Raw genomic sequence first — 13,861 nt, forward strand, 5'->3', positions numbered from 1 at the left:
CCCAAACATTTGGGCTCACTGAAGGAGAGCTGAAGAAAGGCTAGAAAAGAGCGTGGCTTTATGTAGCAGAGAGCTTGAAAATCCACGCAGCCCTTTCATGCCATTTGTGCGGGTGGCGGGAGCCTTGAGTCCGAGCACGTGTTTAGTGTATTTTCCTGTTGCCTCATCATTACTAAAACATCTGTGTGCAGATCCCATAAAGACATTCACGGGACTGATTGCAGGTGTTAAGTGTGGGATTTGTCTGCCTAAATGTCAGCCGACATATTGCAGAGCTCAGCTTCAGGTCCCATTAGAGTCAAGGGAGACGTATGCAGTGGAAGTTGAGAGAATATCCTGATTGCCTGTATTTGTACTCTGAGTATATGTAATCTCCTCCATCCTTCATGTTTTCTCTCTTTCTCACCCGTAATAAGAATTATGAACTCCAGCACTTGAATAAACTCACTGGCTACCTTCTTTAAAAACAATGTAAATTGTGATAGAAAGAGAGAGAAAAGAGCCAGACTTGAGTTGGGGGGGTCACAGATTCAGAGTTAATTTAGAATTTGGCCGTTGACTGAGACATGGTTGGCAAGGCGATTTCCAAAAGGCTGCAACTGTAAATTGGAAATAAATGGAAAAGGATTATGTGAGTGGGAGACAGCTTTGAATCTATAATGCATGTCCTGAGACTGACTTGTTCATAAAAGAGCATTGTGTTTAATGTGTCACAGAAATATTTAAGCCACATTGGTGCTGGTATAAATATTTTATTTTTGAAGTTGGCTTCTGGAGTGGCTGAAAATGAATTCAGCGTGCATATCCTTGCCATCAGCAGAAAGGATTAAGAAGTGATCACCAGGAACTGCTTTCCCCCCCCCCCCCTTCCAGACTCTTAATTTTATGTTGTGTTTTACTTCCTAATCAATTTTTTAGTCCTTGCTGCATCATCTGTGTTGTTACATAGTATTCCTCTGAGAATAAGCCATGGCTTTATTACATTAGGAGGCGGTCTGGGGAGAGAGTGACTTGCTGACAAGAAGGCATTCATGTATGGGTGTGTGAATGTGGGTGGGTGACTGAGGTTTCCAAAAGGGGCACTTGTCTCTGGTCCTTTGAGACTACTTCTGTTCCAAAGATGATATGTATGTAAACAAAACAAGATACATTTCAAACTGGCCCATGTTCTGAATTGTTAATTTTTTCACTGTTGGGGAACTGAACTGCAAGAATTTGCACATGTGCTAGCACCCGCTAGCTCAGGTGTCAAAATGAATGGGCCGCGGCGTGAAGGAAGGAAGACCTCTCAAATCTGTTTTTCTCTCTGTTTGATCTCATTTTCTTCGTTTAACTAAACAAACTCCTCTTGTTCCAGCTGGAAATTTACATCGATGCCATGTCCAGGGAGTGGGCTGTAGGGCTTTAAGAAACTATGCCGCAGTGACAGAGGAAGAGGGAAGTATGTGATCAGAGTTGCAGTCGCCACATCATGCTGCGCGCGTGGGTGGCCAGTGGCTCTGATAGTGTTACAAACCGCTGCCTGAGTCTCTGCTACCCCCTCTGCAGCAACGTGAGAAATACAAATGAGTAACATCTCCAGTGTCACTCTGGTGCATGCGACTTAGTTCTCCCCAGTTACAGCTGTTTGATATTATTCTTCACAGGTGAAATCTGTGCTTTTAAAATCCACGGACAAGAAATGCCCTTTGAAGCCGTTGTGCTAAACCAGACATCCGGAGAAGGTCGTCTTCGAGCAAAAAGTCCGATTGACTGTGAACTGCAGAAGGAGTACACGTTCGTCATCCAGGCCTACGACTGTGGATCAGGACCGAGTGGAACAAACTGGAAGAAATCTCACAAGTGAGTGAAAATGAGGAAAAAAATTTTGCTTTGCCGTGCGCTTACACTACAGTACAGATGAGGTTGAAGGACATCTTCTATACTACAGTCAGGTGGAAAGCAAATAAAACCCAGACAATTCGTTGCTGCAATAGTTTGTCTGTTTGGGGTTCTTTTTTGCTTTTAGAAAATATCCTTCATTTTTTTCCTCCTGCAGTTTGACCTCTTCTGCAAGGTTTTCAGTTGAAGCTTTTAATAGGATCGCTGTTCAAATGGAGAACCGTATCTCCGTTATGTTTTTTTTTTTTTTTTTTTCCTGTTCTTGCTTTCCCATTAAACAGATAGACTAAACACATCAACCAGGATGTGGAAGCCAGCTTATAATTTAGGAGATGTAGGTAGGTTTTCTCTCTGTTTGTCTCATTTCAAATGGCAACGAGTGAGGGAACTCACCCATTTTTTACTATATGCATAAGTATAAGCTGCAGCAGTGTTGCCTTTGCCCAGTGCTTTTCTGACCTCTGCGTTTGGATAGCAAGTCTCAGAGGAATTCAGATCCTCTGAAAAGGGGGCACTGCAAGTTAATAGGTGGCACTTCATACTGTGGAGCCAGTTCCCTGCCTAACCTTAAACAGCACAGCGCCTTTTTCATCCAGTTCATGAAATCAAGCGCCAGACCACTTGTCAATAAAGATGAGATTTATTCGCGTGTAGATGTGTAACTGCTATACAAACTGTTCGTTTTGCTGTGAGAGCCATTTAAATAAATGCTTGATAGTAATCATTCTTCCATTTGTTCATCAAAGACACGCGACAAGTAAAAACGTAATCAGCTCTGTAATTCATCCTGAACTTTTTTAAGGATGTTAAAAATAAAAAACAACATTTATAAGGAAACGTGCAGTATCAAATAACTGTGAAGTTACAGAAACAGTTTTTGATTGCGTGTTGTCAGAGTTTAGGAGTTTTTTTCCCCCCTCGTATGTCAGTAACAGTATAGTAGGTGTTAGGCTTTTGGAGTATTTTGATCCAGTCATAAACAAAATGAAATCTGGTACGTTGAGACCAGAAGCTGGTGCGTGGTACGCTTGTGGTGGTTTATATACTAAATCACACAGTAAGCTAGGTTGTTTGAAGATCCCACAGTTGATTGCTGGCTCTGCTATTGATCTAGAAAGTCCCTTCACTTCTTTGTCCCTCTCTTACCCTGCCTGTCAGTTCAGATAGCAAATCCTTCTAACGGAATGCCTGCAGGGTTTGGTCATTGAATACAAAAGGACTTTCATTTTTGGCCCTCGAGGGTTTACGAGAATGCACATATTGATAATGTGGCACAGTCGTTATCCTAATGAGAGCTGCCAAGGACCCTACCCTTTGATTTGTTCGTAAGTGAGTATGTTTTTGTGACTCACCAGGGAAGCTCAGGCCCACCCGGACACAGCGGATGTGTGGCATCATTTCTTTCTTGAAATATTATGTTGCGTTTCAGTTTGGGGTACTGAACAATACCGTTTCTTTCACAAGCTAGATGTACAATATTGCAGCTAATTAGGACGTGAGATAATTATAACCAGCAGAAGAATGCAAGAGACTTATTTAATGTTGAAGAGTGTTCATAAACGGACCACTTTTAGTGATGAACATGTAAAAAGTACTGTAATTCTCTGTCCCTTTTTTCACTTAAGACTCCATTTTACATTGGAATGATTTCGTTGACCTTTTGCCGGTGGTCTGTTTTAAGATGCAGCACAGTTTTAAGAGGAGCACCGTGAAGACTCCTCCTTGCTAGCCGTGGCAATATGTTTTCACTGAACACCGCATTCGGTTTTCGAACTGCTGACGTTAAGCACACAAATTCAATAATTTCTCATTTTAACAGAGGCTTACCTTGTTTTCCAGTTATTTTCTGCATTAGTCCTGGAAATGTTTTGAAAACAATCTGTTAATAATATGATCTTTCTTAAAATCATAATAAACTAATTTTTCTCCTTGAATTTTTCATTTACTTATTTTAGGGCCGTGGTCCATATCCAGGTAAAGGATGTCAATGAGTTTTCACCAGCTTTCAAGGAGAGTGCGTATAAGGCCACAGTGACAGAGGGAAAGATCTATGAAAGTATACTACAGGTAGAAGCCATGGATGAGGACTGTTCTCCACAGTACAGCCAGATATGCAATTATGAAATTGTCACGACAGATGTTCCTTTTGCCATTGACAGAAATGGTGAGTGTGGAGGATGCAATTGTAAGTCCTGGGCCAGATACAGTAGTTTCTGTAGACAGTGACACTGCCAGATGATACCAGCCGATAATCCGCCCGTTTTAGTTTTTAACTGAAGAGAATATTCCTGTTCTCGCCTCTGAGGATGAAGGAACTGTTATATTGGGAAAGTGCATCTGTTTTGCACTTGGATTGGCCAGAAAGCACTGCAGTTATTCACCGTGGAGCTTAAAAACCTAGTTTTGGAAGAGCAATATGTTTCTCTGTCAGTCGATTCTTTCCTGCAGTTGTCTCAGATCTAGTTCCCTCTATGAGGGATGGCGTTTCCCAACGCAGGTGCCTAAGTCCTGTGCGGTAGGGTTTATTTACTGTTTATGGTTAGTCCCGTTCCCCTGAACTTTCTGGATCAGGGTCCAAATGCAGAATGGTCCAGCCTCTGGAGATACTTACTGGTTGTTTAGACTTTCAGGGAGTAGTTCCACAGACCCAGGCACTTGTGTTGCTTCCTGAAGCAGTTCCCTTATGTAGCATGGAATAAAATCTACTTTACCCAATAAAATATGCACTGGAGAAGTAGTAACTCGTTTTCTGGCTTTAGGTATTCTAGTATAGTTGCATTGGGGGGGGGGGGGGGGGGAACATACCGAGTTTTCTGTACGAAGCAATTTCTGACCTTGGCTGCCCTGTCTGTCAGCTTCTCCTCGTCGGTTTCTTACTGGGGAACAGCACGAAACTTGTCGCTGAGTTTGGGAGAGGTGACTTTCCTGCGCTAAAATTCTGTTGAAGACCCTCCCTTTCATTCCCTGGTTGCTTCAGACGATATAAAATAGTCGCTCTGTCTTCAGCAGTCCCATAATGGCATCACTTTAGCTGATCAAGGGGTGATCGAGGTGCTGCTTTTTGTGAAGCTGGGGGAGAGACCTGTGATGGAGAGCTGGGAAGTTGTGCTGCACATGCAGCGTGCTGAGGTATTGAGGGAAAAGTCCAAGACACCTTGTTACTGAAATTCACACGGGCGTGCCCGTGCGGAAGCTCCAGATGTGAATTTCTGGGCGCACCAAAGTTGTTTCTGCAGAACAGGCACTACCCGGGATGCTCTCATTTACCTTTCCGAACAGAATCGTTTAATCCATGTTGTATACAGGAGGAGAATACTTTTTGGAGGTTGAATCTGATTTTTGGCCGAATTAAAAATTGAAAGCACGCACGGAGCTGCTGTTTTCTCCTAGCAGTCATTTTCAGGTTGGGATGTTTTATAAAAACCCTTTCTGCTGTTCAGAAATGATTCATCTTTATTTGTGCAGCTTTTGCATAATGCGCAGCTGAGCACCAAAAGATAATAACTGGTTAGCATCAATAAAATGTAAATGACATCGAGGAAACAAGCCCTCTTGTTATAATGCTGTCATTGGGAGGAAAACATTCTATATACTATATAGGAAGTATAATCATAATGATTATGATTGTGTTCAAGTAAATGGGGTCAGCTGGCACAATACTCTTTTATCAGAGCTATAGCACAAAGGATTTTTATATACGGAGTGAAGCACTTGGAAGTAGATGTCTGTGAGCAGTTCCCTCTAAGCTTTTCCTGTTTCTGGATTATTTTTGACTGTGAGATCTCCCCCGTCTTGTGGTAAAGGGAAGTTTTCTGCGTTTCTGTTTGAAACCGTTACCTTTCCAGAGCTCCAGATGACTTGCCAGTTTGTGGCTGGTTACTTAGCAGAATTACAGGTGGTTTCATAGCAGGTTTGTGGCAGCTATCGTGGATAAATATGCAGAGATTAGCATGATAGGGCGCAACCATTCCTATTGTTTGGGCCTTTCCATCACCCATCTCACAGTACAGCTGGCTCACGAGTGACCAGAGCTGCTCTGCAATCTGAGGCTTGATCTAAGGGAAGCGGAGTGTCCTTTGGTTACATATTTGCCCTGAGGTAATTGTCACTTGCTTTCCGGCAAAGGCAGTGAGAAGAGCATCGACTTAAATTTGACTTGAAAGCCTGCAGTGAATACAGGTGAATGACAGGTATAAGGTTGTAATACTTACAGTTTTTTGGTCATAAATTCCATTAATAACTTTCTGCTGTATTTGTTCACTAAAAGAACAGTGCTGCCACAATCAACAGTAATTGCAGTCTAATTTGCAGTTTTCTTCAGATAATGGTAATTGTTTTATCCCACCGGGATTAGAGACAGAGAACAGATGATTGCACTTTTATTTTGTGACAGAATTATGTTGCTTAGTTCTAACGCGTTTCACTACTCAGAACCGTCCCTCTGTGCCAGGTGAGTTGCAGTTTCTCTGGTGCAAATTCTTTGGCCTTGTGCCCGATTTTATTAGCTCTGGGATGTATTAAAATAGATGTACGACATGCCTGAGGCTGTGTTTGTTAAGTGCTGTGCTAATTAGGATTTTGCTTATAGTTTTTACTGATTGTGAAAAGCAAATCTAGACATGAACTTTGCTGTTTCTGGTGAAAGACTTGGCAGTATGTCTCATGGAAGTGATGCCTTCTGCTTTTCAGTGGTATAAACATATGATTTTTTGTTTTCTTTTAATCCAGACCCCATTGAAATCAGTTCACAGATTTTCGTTGCCCTCACTGAGTATTGCATCAGATGCTTAAAATCAAATCGAAACGTTGCAGATGGCTCCGAAACTATGTGCTATATGAGGAAAACATGCAGGCTGAGACGGTGGGATTTTTTCACCACCAAAGTATGAAAATAAGCACTGATGCAGACTTCTAGGAAGATGAACGTGCTACTCTGTCAGCTTTTACCTCTTACCATTCTCTTTTTAGGCAGAACTTATTTCTTGTATCTAGACCAATCCAGGGACTATTTTATTTTCTTGAAAAATTATGACGTACATGGGGAACGTTTGCAGAAAAGAGGAGAGAAACCATCAGCCTGCGGCAGTGCACAGTCCACTTAACCACACTGTGGGGGAATCTAGACACCTAGCGCATTGACGCAGGACAGGGCCAAGTTACCTTGCCAAATTATGCACCCAAAGCCTCGGTAGAATAAAGCTTCCCTTTTACGTATGGCAGTTTTGACCATGCGCGTAAAATTTCCTGCTGAATAAAATTATGTTGTGTTATGAAACCATAGCGCTAGTAAAGTTGACTCTCTTGCATATGATAATTTGGAAGGTAATCAACTCTTAGCCATAAAATACAATCCCTTAATGGTGAAGGACCAATTCATGCTTTGGCTGCACAAAGAACTGGAACTAAAGGCATCGGATACATTTTAACAGACTTCTACATGCAGTCTAATTTAGTTTAGTCCTCTTAGCAGAGAATCCTAATCACCAGTTCAGCTGTCGTCACATCATTATTGCCTAGATTGTTTTTTTTAAAAGTAAAGGAAACCTAAACCACAACGTGTGGATCTGTTGCAGTGCCAGCAGAACAACACTTCTAATGCATTTTCTGCCTTCCTTTTGGAGGGGACGTGATCAGATAGTTAAAGAATACAGCTGTAGGCACAAACTGTTGTGATTCTGACCTGCTGTCTCACCTCGGGGAAAAAGTTTCATGTCTGTTACTTAGCTTCCTCATTGCTAAAATGGTTCTAATGGGTGTAATGTTTTGCCACCACTGGGAAGCGCTTTGCAAATACATGTTCAGATTGTTCCATGTGAAGGTGAGTTGAAAAGCCCACTCATCTGGCCTGTCAGTAGAGGTTCTGTCAAGCTATGTATCTTAGCAAATAGACCTCAGCGGGCCCTCACAAGGTCATGCAGTCGCTTTTACAGCACTGAGGTATGTGTCAGGAGCTATACAGTCCTGGCATTGTGTCAGAAAAGAAGTGAAACTTTACAGTTAAGCATTTACCTGGGTTTTTTTTCTAACTGAGAGTTTCTTCCTGTTACGATTAAGAAGTGCACCTTTGTCGCAAGAACTTATTCTAACGCTCCCGCTTGACTCTGGTAGCACAGCTGCCAGTGATTGTCAGCAGCAAGGGGTGCTGAGCTGCTGCTCCTGGGAGCGAGCTGGAGTCAGGGGCCGCTCCTGTGACCAGACCAGCCCTGCATCGTTGGCAAGCGTTAGCAGATTCGGTTTTATCCTTCCTGTTCACAGAGGTAATAAGTATGAGATTTAAGAGGGAATTGCCGTAGTAGAGGAGATCATTAGCCAGGTCTTTCCCCTGTTCCTGTGACTTCAATCAGCTGCTCCAAAATACGATGAAAGAAACCCATGAAATAGAGAGGTCTGTATTGAACTGAGCCCAAAATTGACCCCTCAAGAAATAGAGGTGTAATGGCGCGTGCCCTCGGGCAGGAATATTTCCATTCCTCCTGTCACTTATTTTTGTATTTTTTTTAACCCGTTGTAGCTCTGGATATTTCCAGGAAAATGCAAAGATTTAGCAAGACTATGGCAAACGCATTTTATGGGGTAATTGTGAGCTGTGCAGAAAAGTATTTACTTCTCTCATTTAAATTTCCCCTTTTTAATGTTATTGATTACCCTTTTGTTCATGAGTAGCATGTAAATGGAAATTTCTGAATCTGTCTGCTCTGAAACGTTAATTGGCCTGTATTTATAGTGCTTCCTCTCTATAATCATATTGATTAAATTGTAAAATAATTGTAAAGTAACATAAAGCATCAGAGGTACCAGAAAAATAGAATGCTGAGCAAATCAATAAACTGTTGGGTAACATCTACAAGACATTCAGGTGACCTTCCAGTATAAAACCTAAATAGTTTGAATCTTTGTAGTCCACATCTTGAAAGACCATAATGAAATGCAAGTCTTGGAAGACAGGTGTTAGTGACATGCAAAATCCTTTTTGCATGTCTTAGCAGACAAGTCAATGTGCCAAGCAAATTCTAGCAGTTTGCTACTACAGATTTAGCCAGTTTGGGTTTCTTGACAATTACCTTTGCTGATCACAGAGTAAAACGATAGCAAAGAGAACAAAAAGAAGAACGTGTATAGCTGCATGGAAGAAATAATATAATGCAGAAAGAAAAGAAAGACTGAGCAGATATTAAAGGAAAATTAGGCATACAGTGTCAGCATTTCACTAAATCCTCTTAGGCAGGTATTAAGCCATTTGAGATAGTAAAATGAGTAGGTTAGGTTTTTGTTTTACTAATTGCTGGCTCCAAAAAAAAAGTTTATATGGTTACCGCAGTTCTGTTTGTGCGGGGAAGAGGAATCTCCATGGCAGCGTTGAGAATGCCTGGCAAGAGCAGTGGGCCTGAAAGAGGAAGACTAGGAAGCTGCAGAACGCAGTACCGTTTCCATATTAGCCGTTGCAGGTCCTTGTCCTTCTGCTTCTCCTTTTGTGACGTAGGAATGGTGGTAGGGAGGTTTAGTGAAAGGCCTAATTAAAAACTTCCATTTGTCTACTTTCCCCCTTTTCTCAAGTTTCACAGGAATGAAAAAAAAAAAAAAAAAACCAGTGTCAGCATGATCCAGATCTAGATACTTAGATCAGCACCTGTAGAAATTACGGCACTGTATTTAACTCCCCTCCAGGATTTTGCTGCTTCCATTTCCAAATTTAGGCCAAATAACTAGATTTACAGACCATGTTGCAAGCAGTTACAAAGTGGAGCTTTGATCCAGAGAGTTGCCCTTTGTGCAAAGTTTATTCCTTGAATTCCGGAACCAGGAAGCTCATTCAAAGAGGTGGTATAGCAGCCTAGGGCAAACATGTGAAACATGCCAAACGATTTCATTTTAAGCTAGAAGTGTATTTCAGTGGAAATGGATAGAATTAAAAAGCTAAACTTTGCACATGCAGAAGAGTGCATTGGGGTGGTGATCTTCCAGTCCCGCAAGAAGTACTCTCTGGAAAAGATCTTTCCATTTCCTCGTGAAAGTCATAATTTCTTTGTTCCTGGTGCAGGTGATTTGTCCCCTTTAAGCGTGTCTCGGGTTCAGCAGATAATTTCTGTTGTTGTGGACTGTTATTGTCCGTGTCGTAGCTCAGTGCTGTCATATCACATGCTGATGAGCTTTCTTATGTAGATGATGATCTTTCTTGTTTTTAAAATGCAGGGGAAGGGGTTAAAGGGCTTGAAATAGCCCTCATTTGAAGGGTAATAACAGTAGGGGAAAAAAGGAAGATACTGTGACTCAGTCTTTGCTCTGTCTGTCTCAGGGTTGGGAGTTGTCTTTCTGCTTGGGGGAACGCGGGGAAGTGGTCAGCAGTGGCTCTCGGGATGGTGGGTGCTGCTGCCCCGTTAAAGCAGTGAACTCTGGGAAGATGTGGAAAATGGGATTGTGACTACTCTCATGTTTTGTATTTCAAGATGTAACTACTAGTTAGTCTCCCAGTCTTCAGAAAATGTTGTTGAGCAAATGTGTTCTAAGGCAGATACATCTGTATCTGACGTTAGTAGAGAAACTTACCTTGGCCGAAGGATCTTTTCTTTGTTTCTATGCTAGATTAAAAAAAAAAATAAATCTATCCATTCCTCATGATTGCCTTGCCTGTGGAAGTCCTGTGCGCTCCAAAGAGCGTTCTGGTCGCCAAGGACTTGATTGACAGGGCCCGGAACGTTACGGTCTGTGTAAGTTCAGCCAAGAAGTAGTTGCTGAATGTTGTCTTGTGTTGAATCTGTAGGTAACATCAGAAACACTGAGAAGCTGAGCTACGATAAACAGCACCAGTATGAGATAATGGTAACTGCTTTTGACTGTGGGCAAAAACGCGCAACCAGAAATGTCTTAGTACGAGTTGACGTCAAACCAGTGTGCAAACCAGGCTGGCAAGGTAAGATGTAAAAGTTTATATGGTTTAGTAGTTTTTTATAGTTTCTTTTCTTTGATGAGGGCTTTTTTCCCCTCACAATAAGCAAGTGATGGTGCTTATTGCAGTGGTATAGAAAATTACTGCTATTTCTTATGCTCGCTTTATTCGGAACGTGTTGGAAACGTGGCTAATACTCCTGCGGTTGTTTGCATTTGCCGTATTTCTTCCCTCATTGGAAGAAAGGGCAGATTAGGAAAGAAAAAAAGCAAAAGTTCTGCTCTAAAATGCTGTCTTTTAATTCAGTCTGAATATACTGCAAGGTGCTGATGCTTGCCTTTCTTCCACGACTACTTCAAGTAAACTTTTTAGAGCTGCCGTGACAAGGTACTTTCCCCACCTGTGCTAGAGTTGTTTGCATCATCTTGCTGCAGGTACCAAATTGGCTTTCCTGTGTATGCACATACATACACACACACACACACACACACACATACATACATATACATACATACATACATATATATATATATATGTATGTATGTATGTATATATATGTCAAGATGTGCTCAACAGGCAGAGTGAAAGGAACAGCTCGTACTCATTACTGCCCTCATATTGAGAGTTTTCCGCTGGAAGTGATTTTGTAAAAAAGTTGTAAGGCTCTGGAGTCTACTCTCTTTAAAATGGGGAGAACCTTAGATGGTGATATATTGGGAAGAGAGATAGGTCACAAATTATATAAAATTAAGATGTGAATGAGGGCTGGCCTAGGGACAGATTGACCGAATATGACTGCACTGTGCAGATGTCATTCAGGACTAACCTGACTTGTTAAAAGAGAAGGCTTGAGAACGAAAAAAATCAGTTTTGCTGCTGTACTTGGGTAAATTTGTGGAACTGACGGAAGAAAAAGAAAGAAAAATTATTTGTAAAATGTTAGCGCTGATCTGGAGGGCCTTGGGATGCAATAAATTTGCAATAACATGAGTCCATCGTGATTTCATAGACCTCATTTAGAGTAGAACCACATTAAAATTTTTCAGGGATGTGTTAGATTCCCTCCCCTGAAGTATTTTGAGGAGTATTTTTATAAAAAATAATTATAAAATATTTTCACATTTTATAACGGAGTTTGTTGATTATTCAAAACCTCATGATTTATTCTACAAAACAAGTAAGAACTCTTTGAACTGTAGAAATGTTCTGTTTTCATTTTGTGGCATCATTGCTAATGGATGAAATACTACCAAGTTCTGGCTTGGGAATCATATTGAAACTGTTGATTTGCAATTTTCATGTTACTTACATTCACGTATTTTATCAACTGAATAATTTTTGCACAGAAACCGCACTAATGATGTGGTTTTAATGCCCAATATTATCATACTTACTTCATAGTTCAAGTATCAGTTGTAGTAGAAGTGGTCATTGAGCCATTTTCAGGTAGTCAAGAAGAGCAATGGAAACGACGGCAAATAAGGTTTCAGTTATTTTTATATTTTGAAGTGTGGTTTGTTTATCTTAAGGTTGTGTGAAGCGCGTGCAACCTATTTATGGTTTTAGTGAAAAGCTGGACATCAGCTCTGGTTATTTGTGCATGCAAAATTTTTTTCTTCTCTCCTAGAAATCAGCTGCAGCTGTGTCTGCATTGTTGTTTGTTTAACACTAGATATCTAGTAGGGAACGGCTGCCAGCTTGTTATTTTTGATGTGTGATGTTGAGAGACTAGACTGCTCAGTCGGTTTGGATTGTAGAAGAAAATGAAGAAGGGAAAGAAAGAAATAACTTGAGAACAACCTATGCAAGACAGCTCTTTAAAGGGTGCAGTACATTGCATAAGAGAGCGGCTTATCTAAGGTATCTTCAGGAAGATAGGAAAGAATATGCCTCGGTAGTGTTCATTGTGCTTGAATTTGGCCTTTTTCTTCATTGTCAATACTGAATTTTATTTCTGTGGCAACTCGGCACAGACGTATTCTTTCTTCTTACTGATCTGATACAAAGTTTTGTGATGGATCTTCACCATAGGCAACGGAAAATATCAAATATATCGGAGGGGTTCTTGCTCTGGCTTATTCCGTGGCGTTTCCAAACGAGCACGTTTGATGTCAGTGAAATTCTTCCACTTTTCCGTCTGTGAAATTGGTAAAAGACCGTGCTACGTTTTTGGGCGTCTCTGCACATCAGATGGCACCGAGTGCAAGTGGATTATGTTTGTCTACTTACGGGGTAGGGCCCTTAGGTGTTGAGATGCATAAATGTGATATTAATTCTTAATGACCAAATCATTCATTATAATTTGAAAATATGATGGGGCACATTACTTCCAGAAATTTCTTCATCTCTCCTAAAGGAGAAATTTTTTGTTATGCCTGTTTATTTTTAAAGGTGAAGATAGTCATATATGTGATGCTGCTTTTCACTTTTTGAGCTGAAATCTCTAAAATTTAACTGTTGCGAGAAATAATCAAAACTTACTAATAGTATTTCCAGTACTTACAGAGGAAACCGAGATTCAGGAGCGTGAAAACGGAGGACATACGTATGTATAGGACATCATTTGCAGTGCCCTTCTTTCCCTCTGCCTGTGACTTTTATTAACCTCCCCCCCCCCCCCCCCCCCCCCCACAAAAGGGTGGCCAACAGGTATTCTCCGTATGCTTTGAAATAATGATAGATTTTAAAAGGTTGAGTGACTAAGAGATGTACAATAATATTTTGCTTGAAAGAAGAGATGAATATTCTGAGCCTTTGGTTATAACACAGAAGCTGCCAAAATACGATACATGATTTTTGTCTTGTTCTTCAGTGTTATCTTGAACAGATGAATACTTGGAATTTCAATTTATAACCCTGGCAATTGATTCTTAAAGGCTACTAGCCTTAGTAATCTGAAACATTATGCAGTTCTTTCTGTGATTGGTATGAACTGAGATGGTAGCTACTCGAATGTGAATTCAGTGTTAAAAATTTCAGTGCGGTAACAAATGCCCTTGAAATATCCTACATTGCACAGGGCTGAGACAGTGAAGAATTGGCGTACATAAAGTGTAATGTACAAATTGATTCCTGTTTCTAGAGGCAGACTCCACA

At 40.9% G+C, this 13,861-nt stretch overlaps 1 protein-coding gene across 10 annotated transcripts in view; it reads left to right on the forward strand.

Moving 5' to 3' along the window:
- CLSTN2 (calsyntenin 2) overlaps positions 1-13,861 on the forward strand; it is a 595,520-nt gene that overhangs the window by 502,755 nt on the left and 78,904 nt on the right. For all 10 annotated transcript variants that reach the window (XM_068954006.1, XM_068954011.1, XM_009674091.2 and 7 more), the window contains 3 exons: positions 1,647-1,842; positions 3,837-4,045; positions 10,640-10,789. In XM_068954006.1, coding sequence (XP_068810107.1) covers positions 1,682-1,842; positions 3,837-4,045; positions 10,640-10,789 — 520 coding nt within the window. In that variant the 5' untranslated portion in view covers positions 1,647-1,681. The remainder of the gene's footprint in view (positions 1-1,646; positions 1,843-3,836; positions 4,046-10,639; positions 10,790-13,861) is intronic.

This window comes from Struthio camelus, chromosome 9, assembly GCF_040807025.1.
Source record: "Struthio camelus isolate bStrCam1 chromosome 9, bStrCam1.hap1, whole genome shotgun sequence".
In the NCBI taxonomy this organism is placed as follows: Eukaryota; Metazoa; Chordata; class Aves; order Struthioniformes; family Struthionidae; genus Struthio; species Struthio camelus.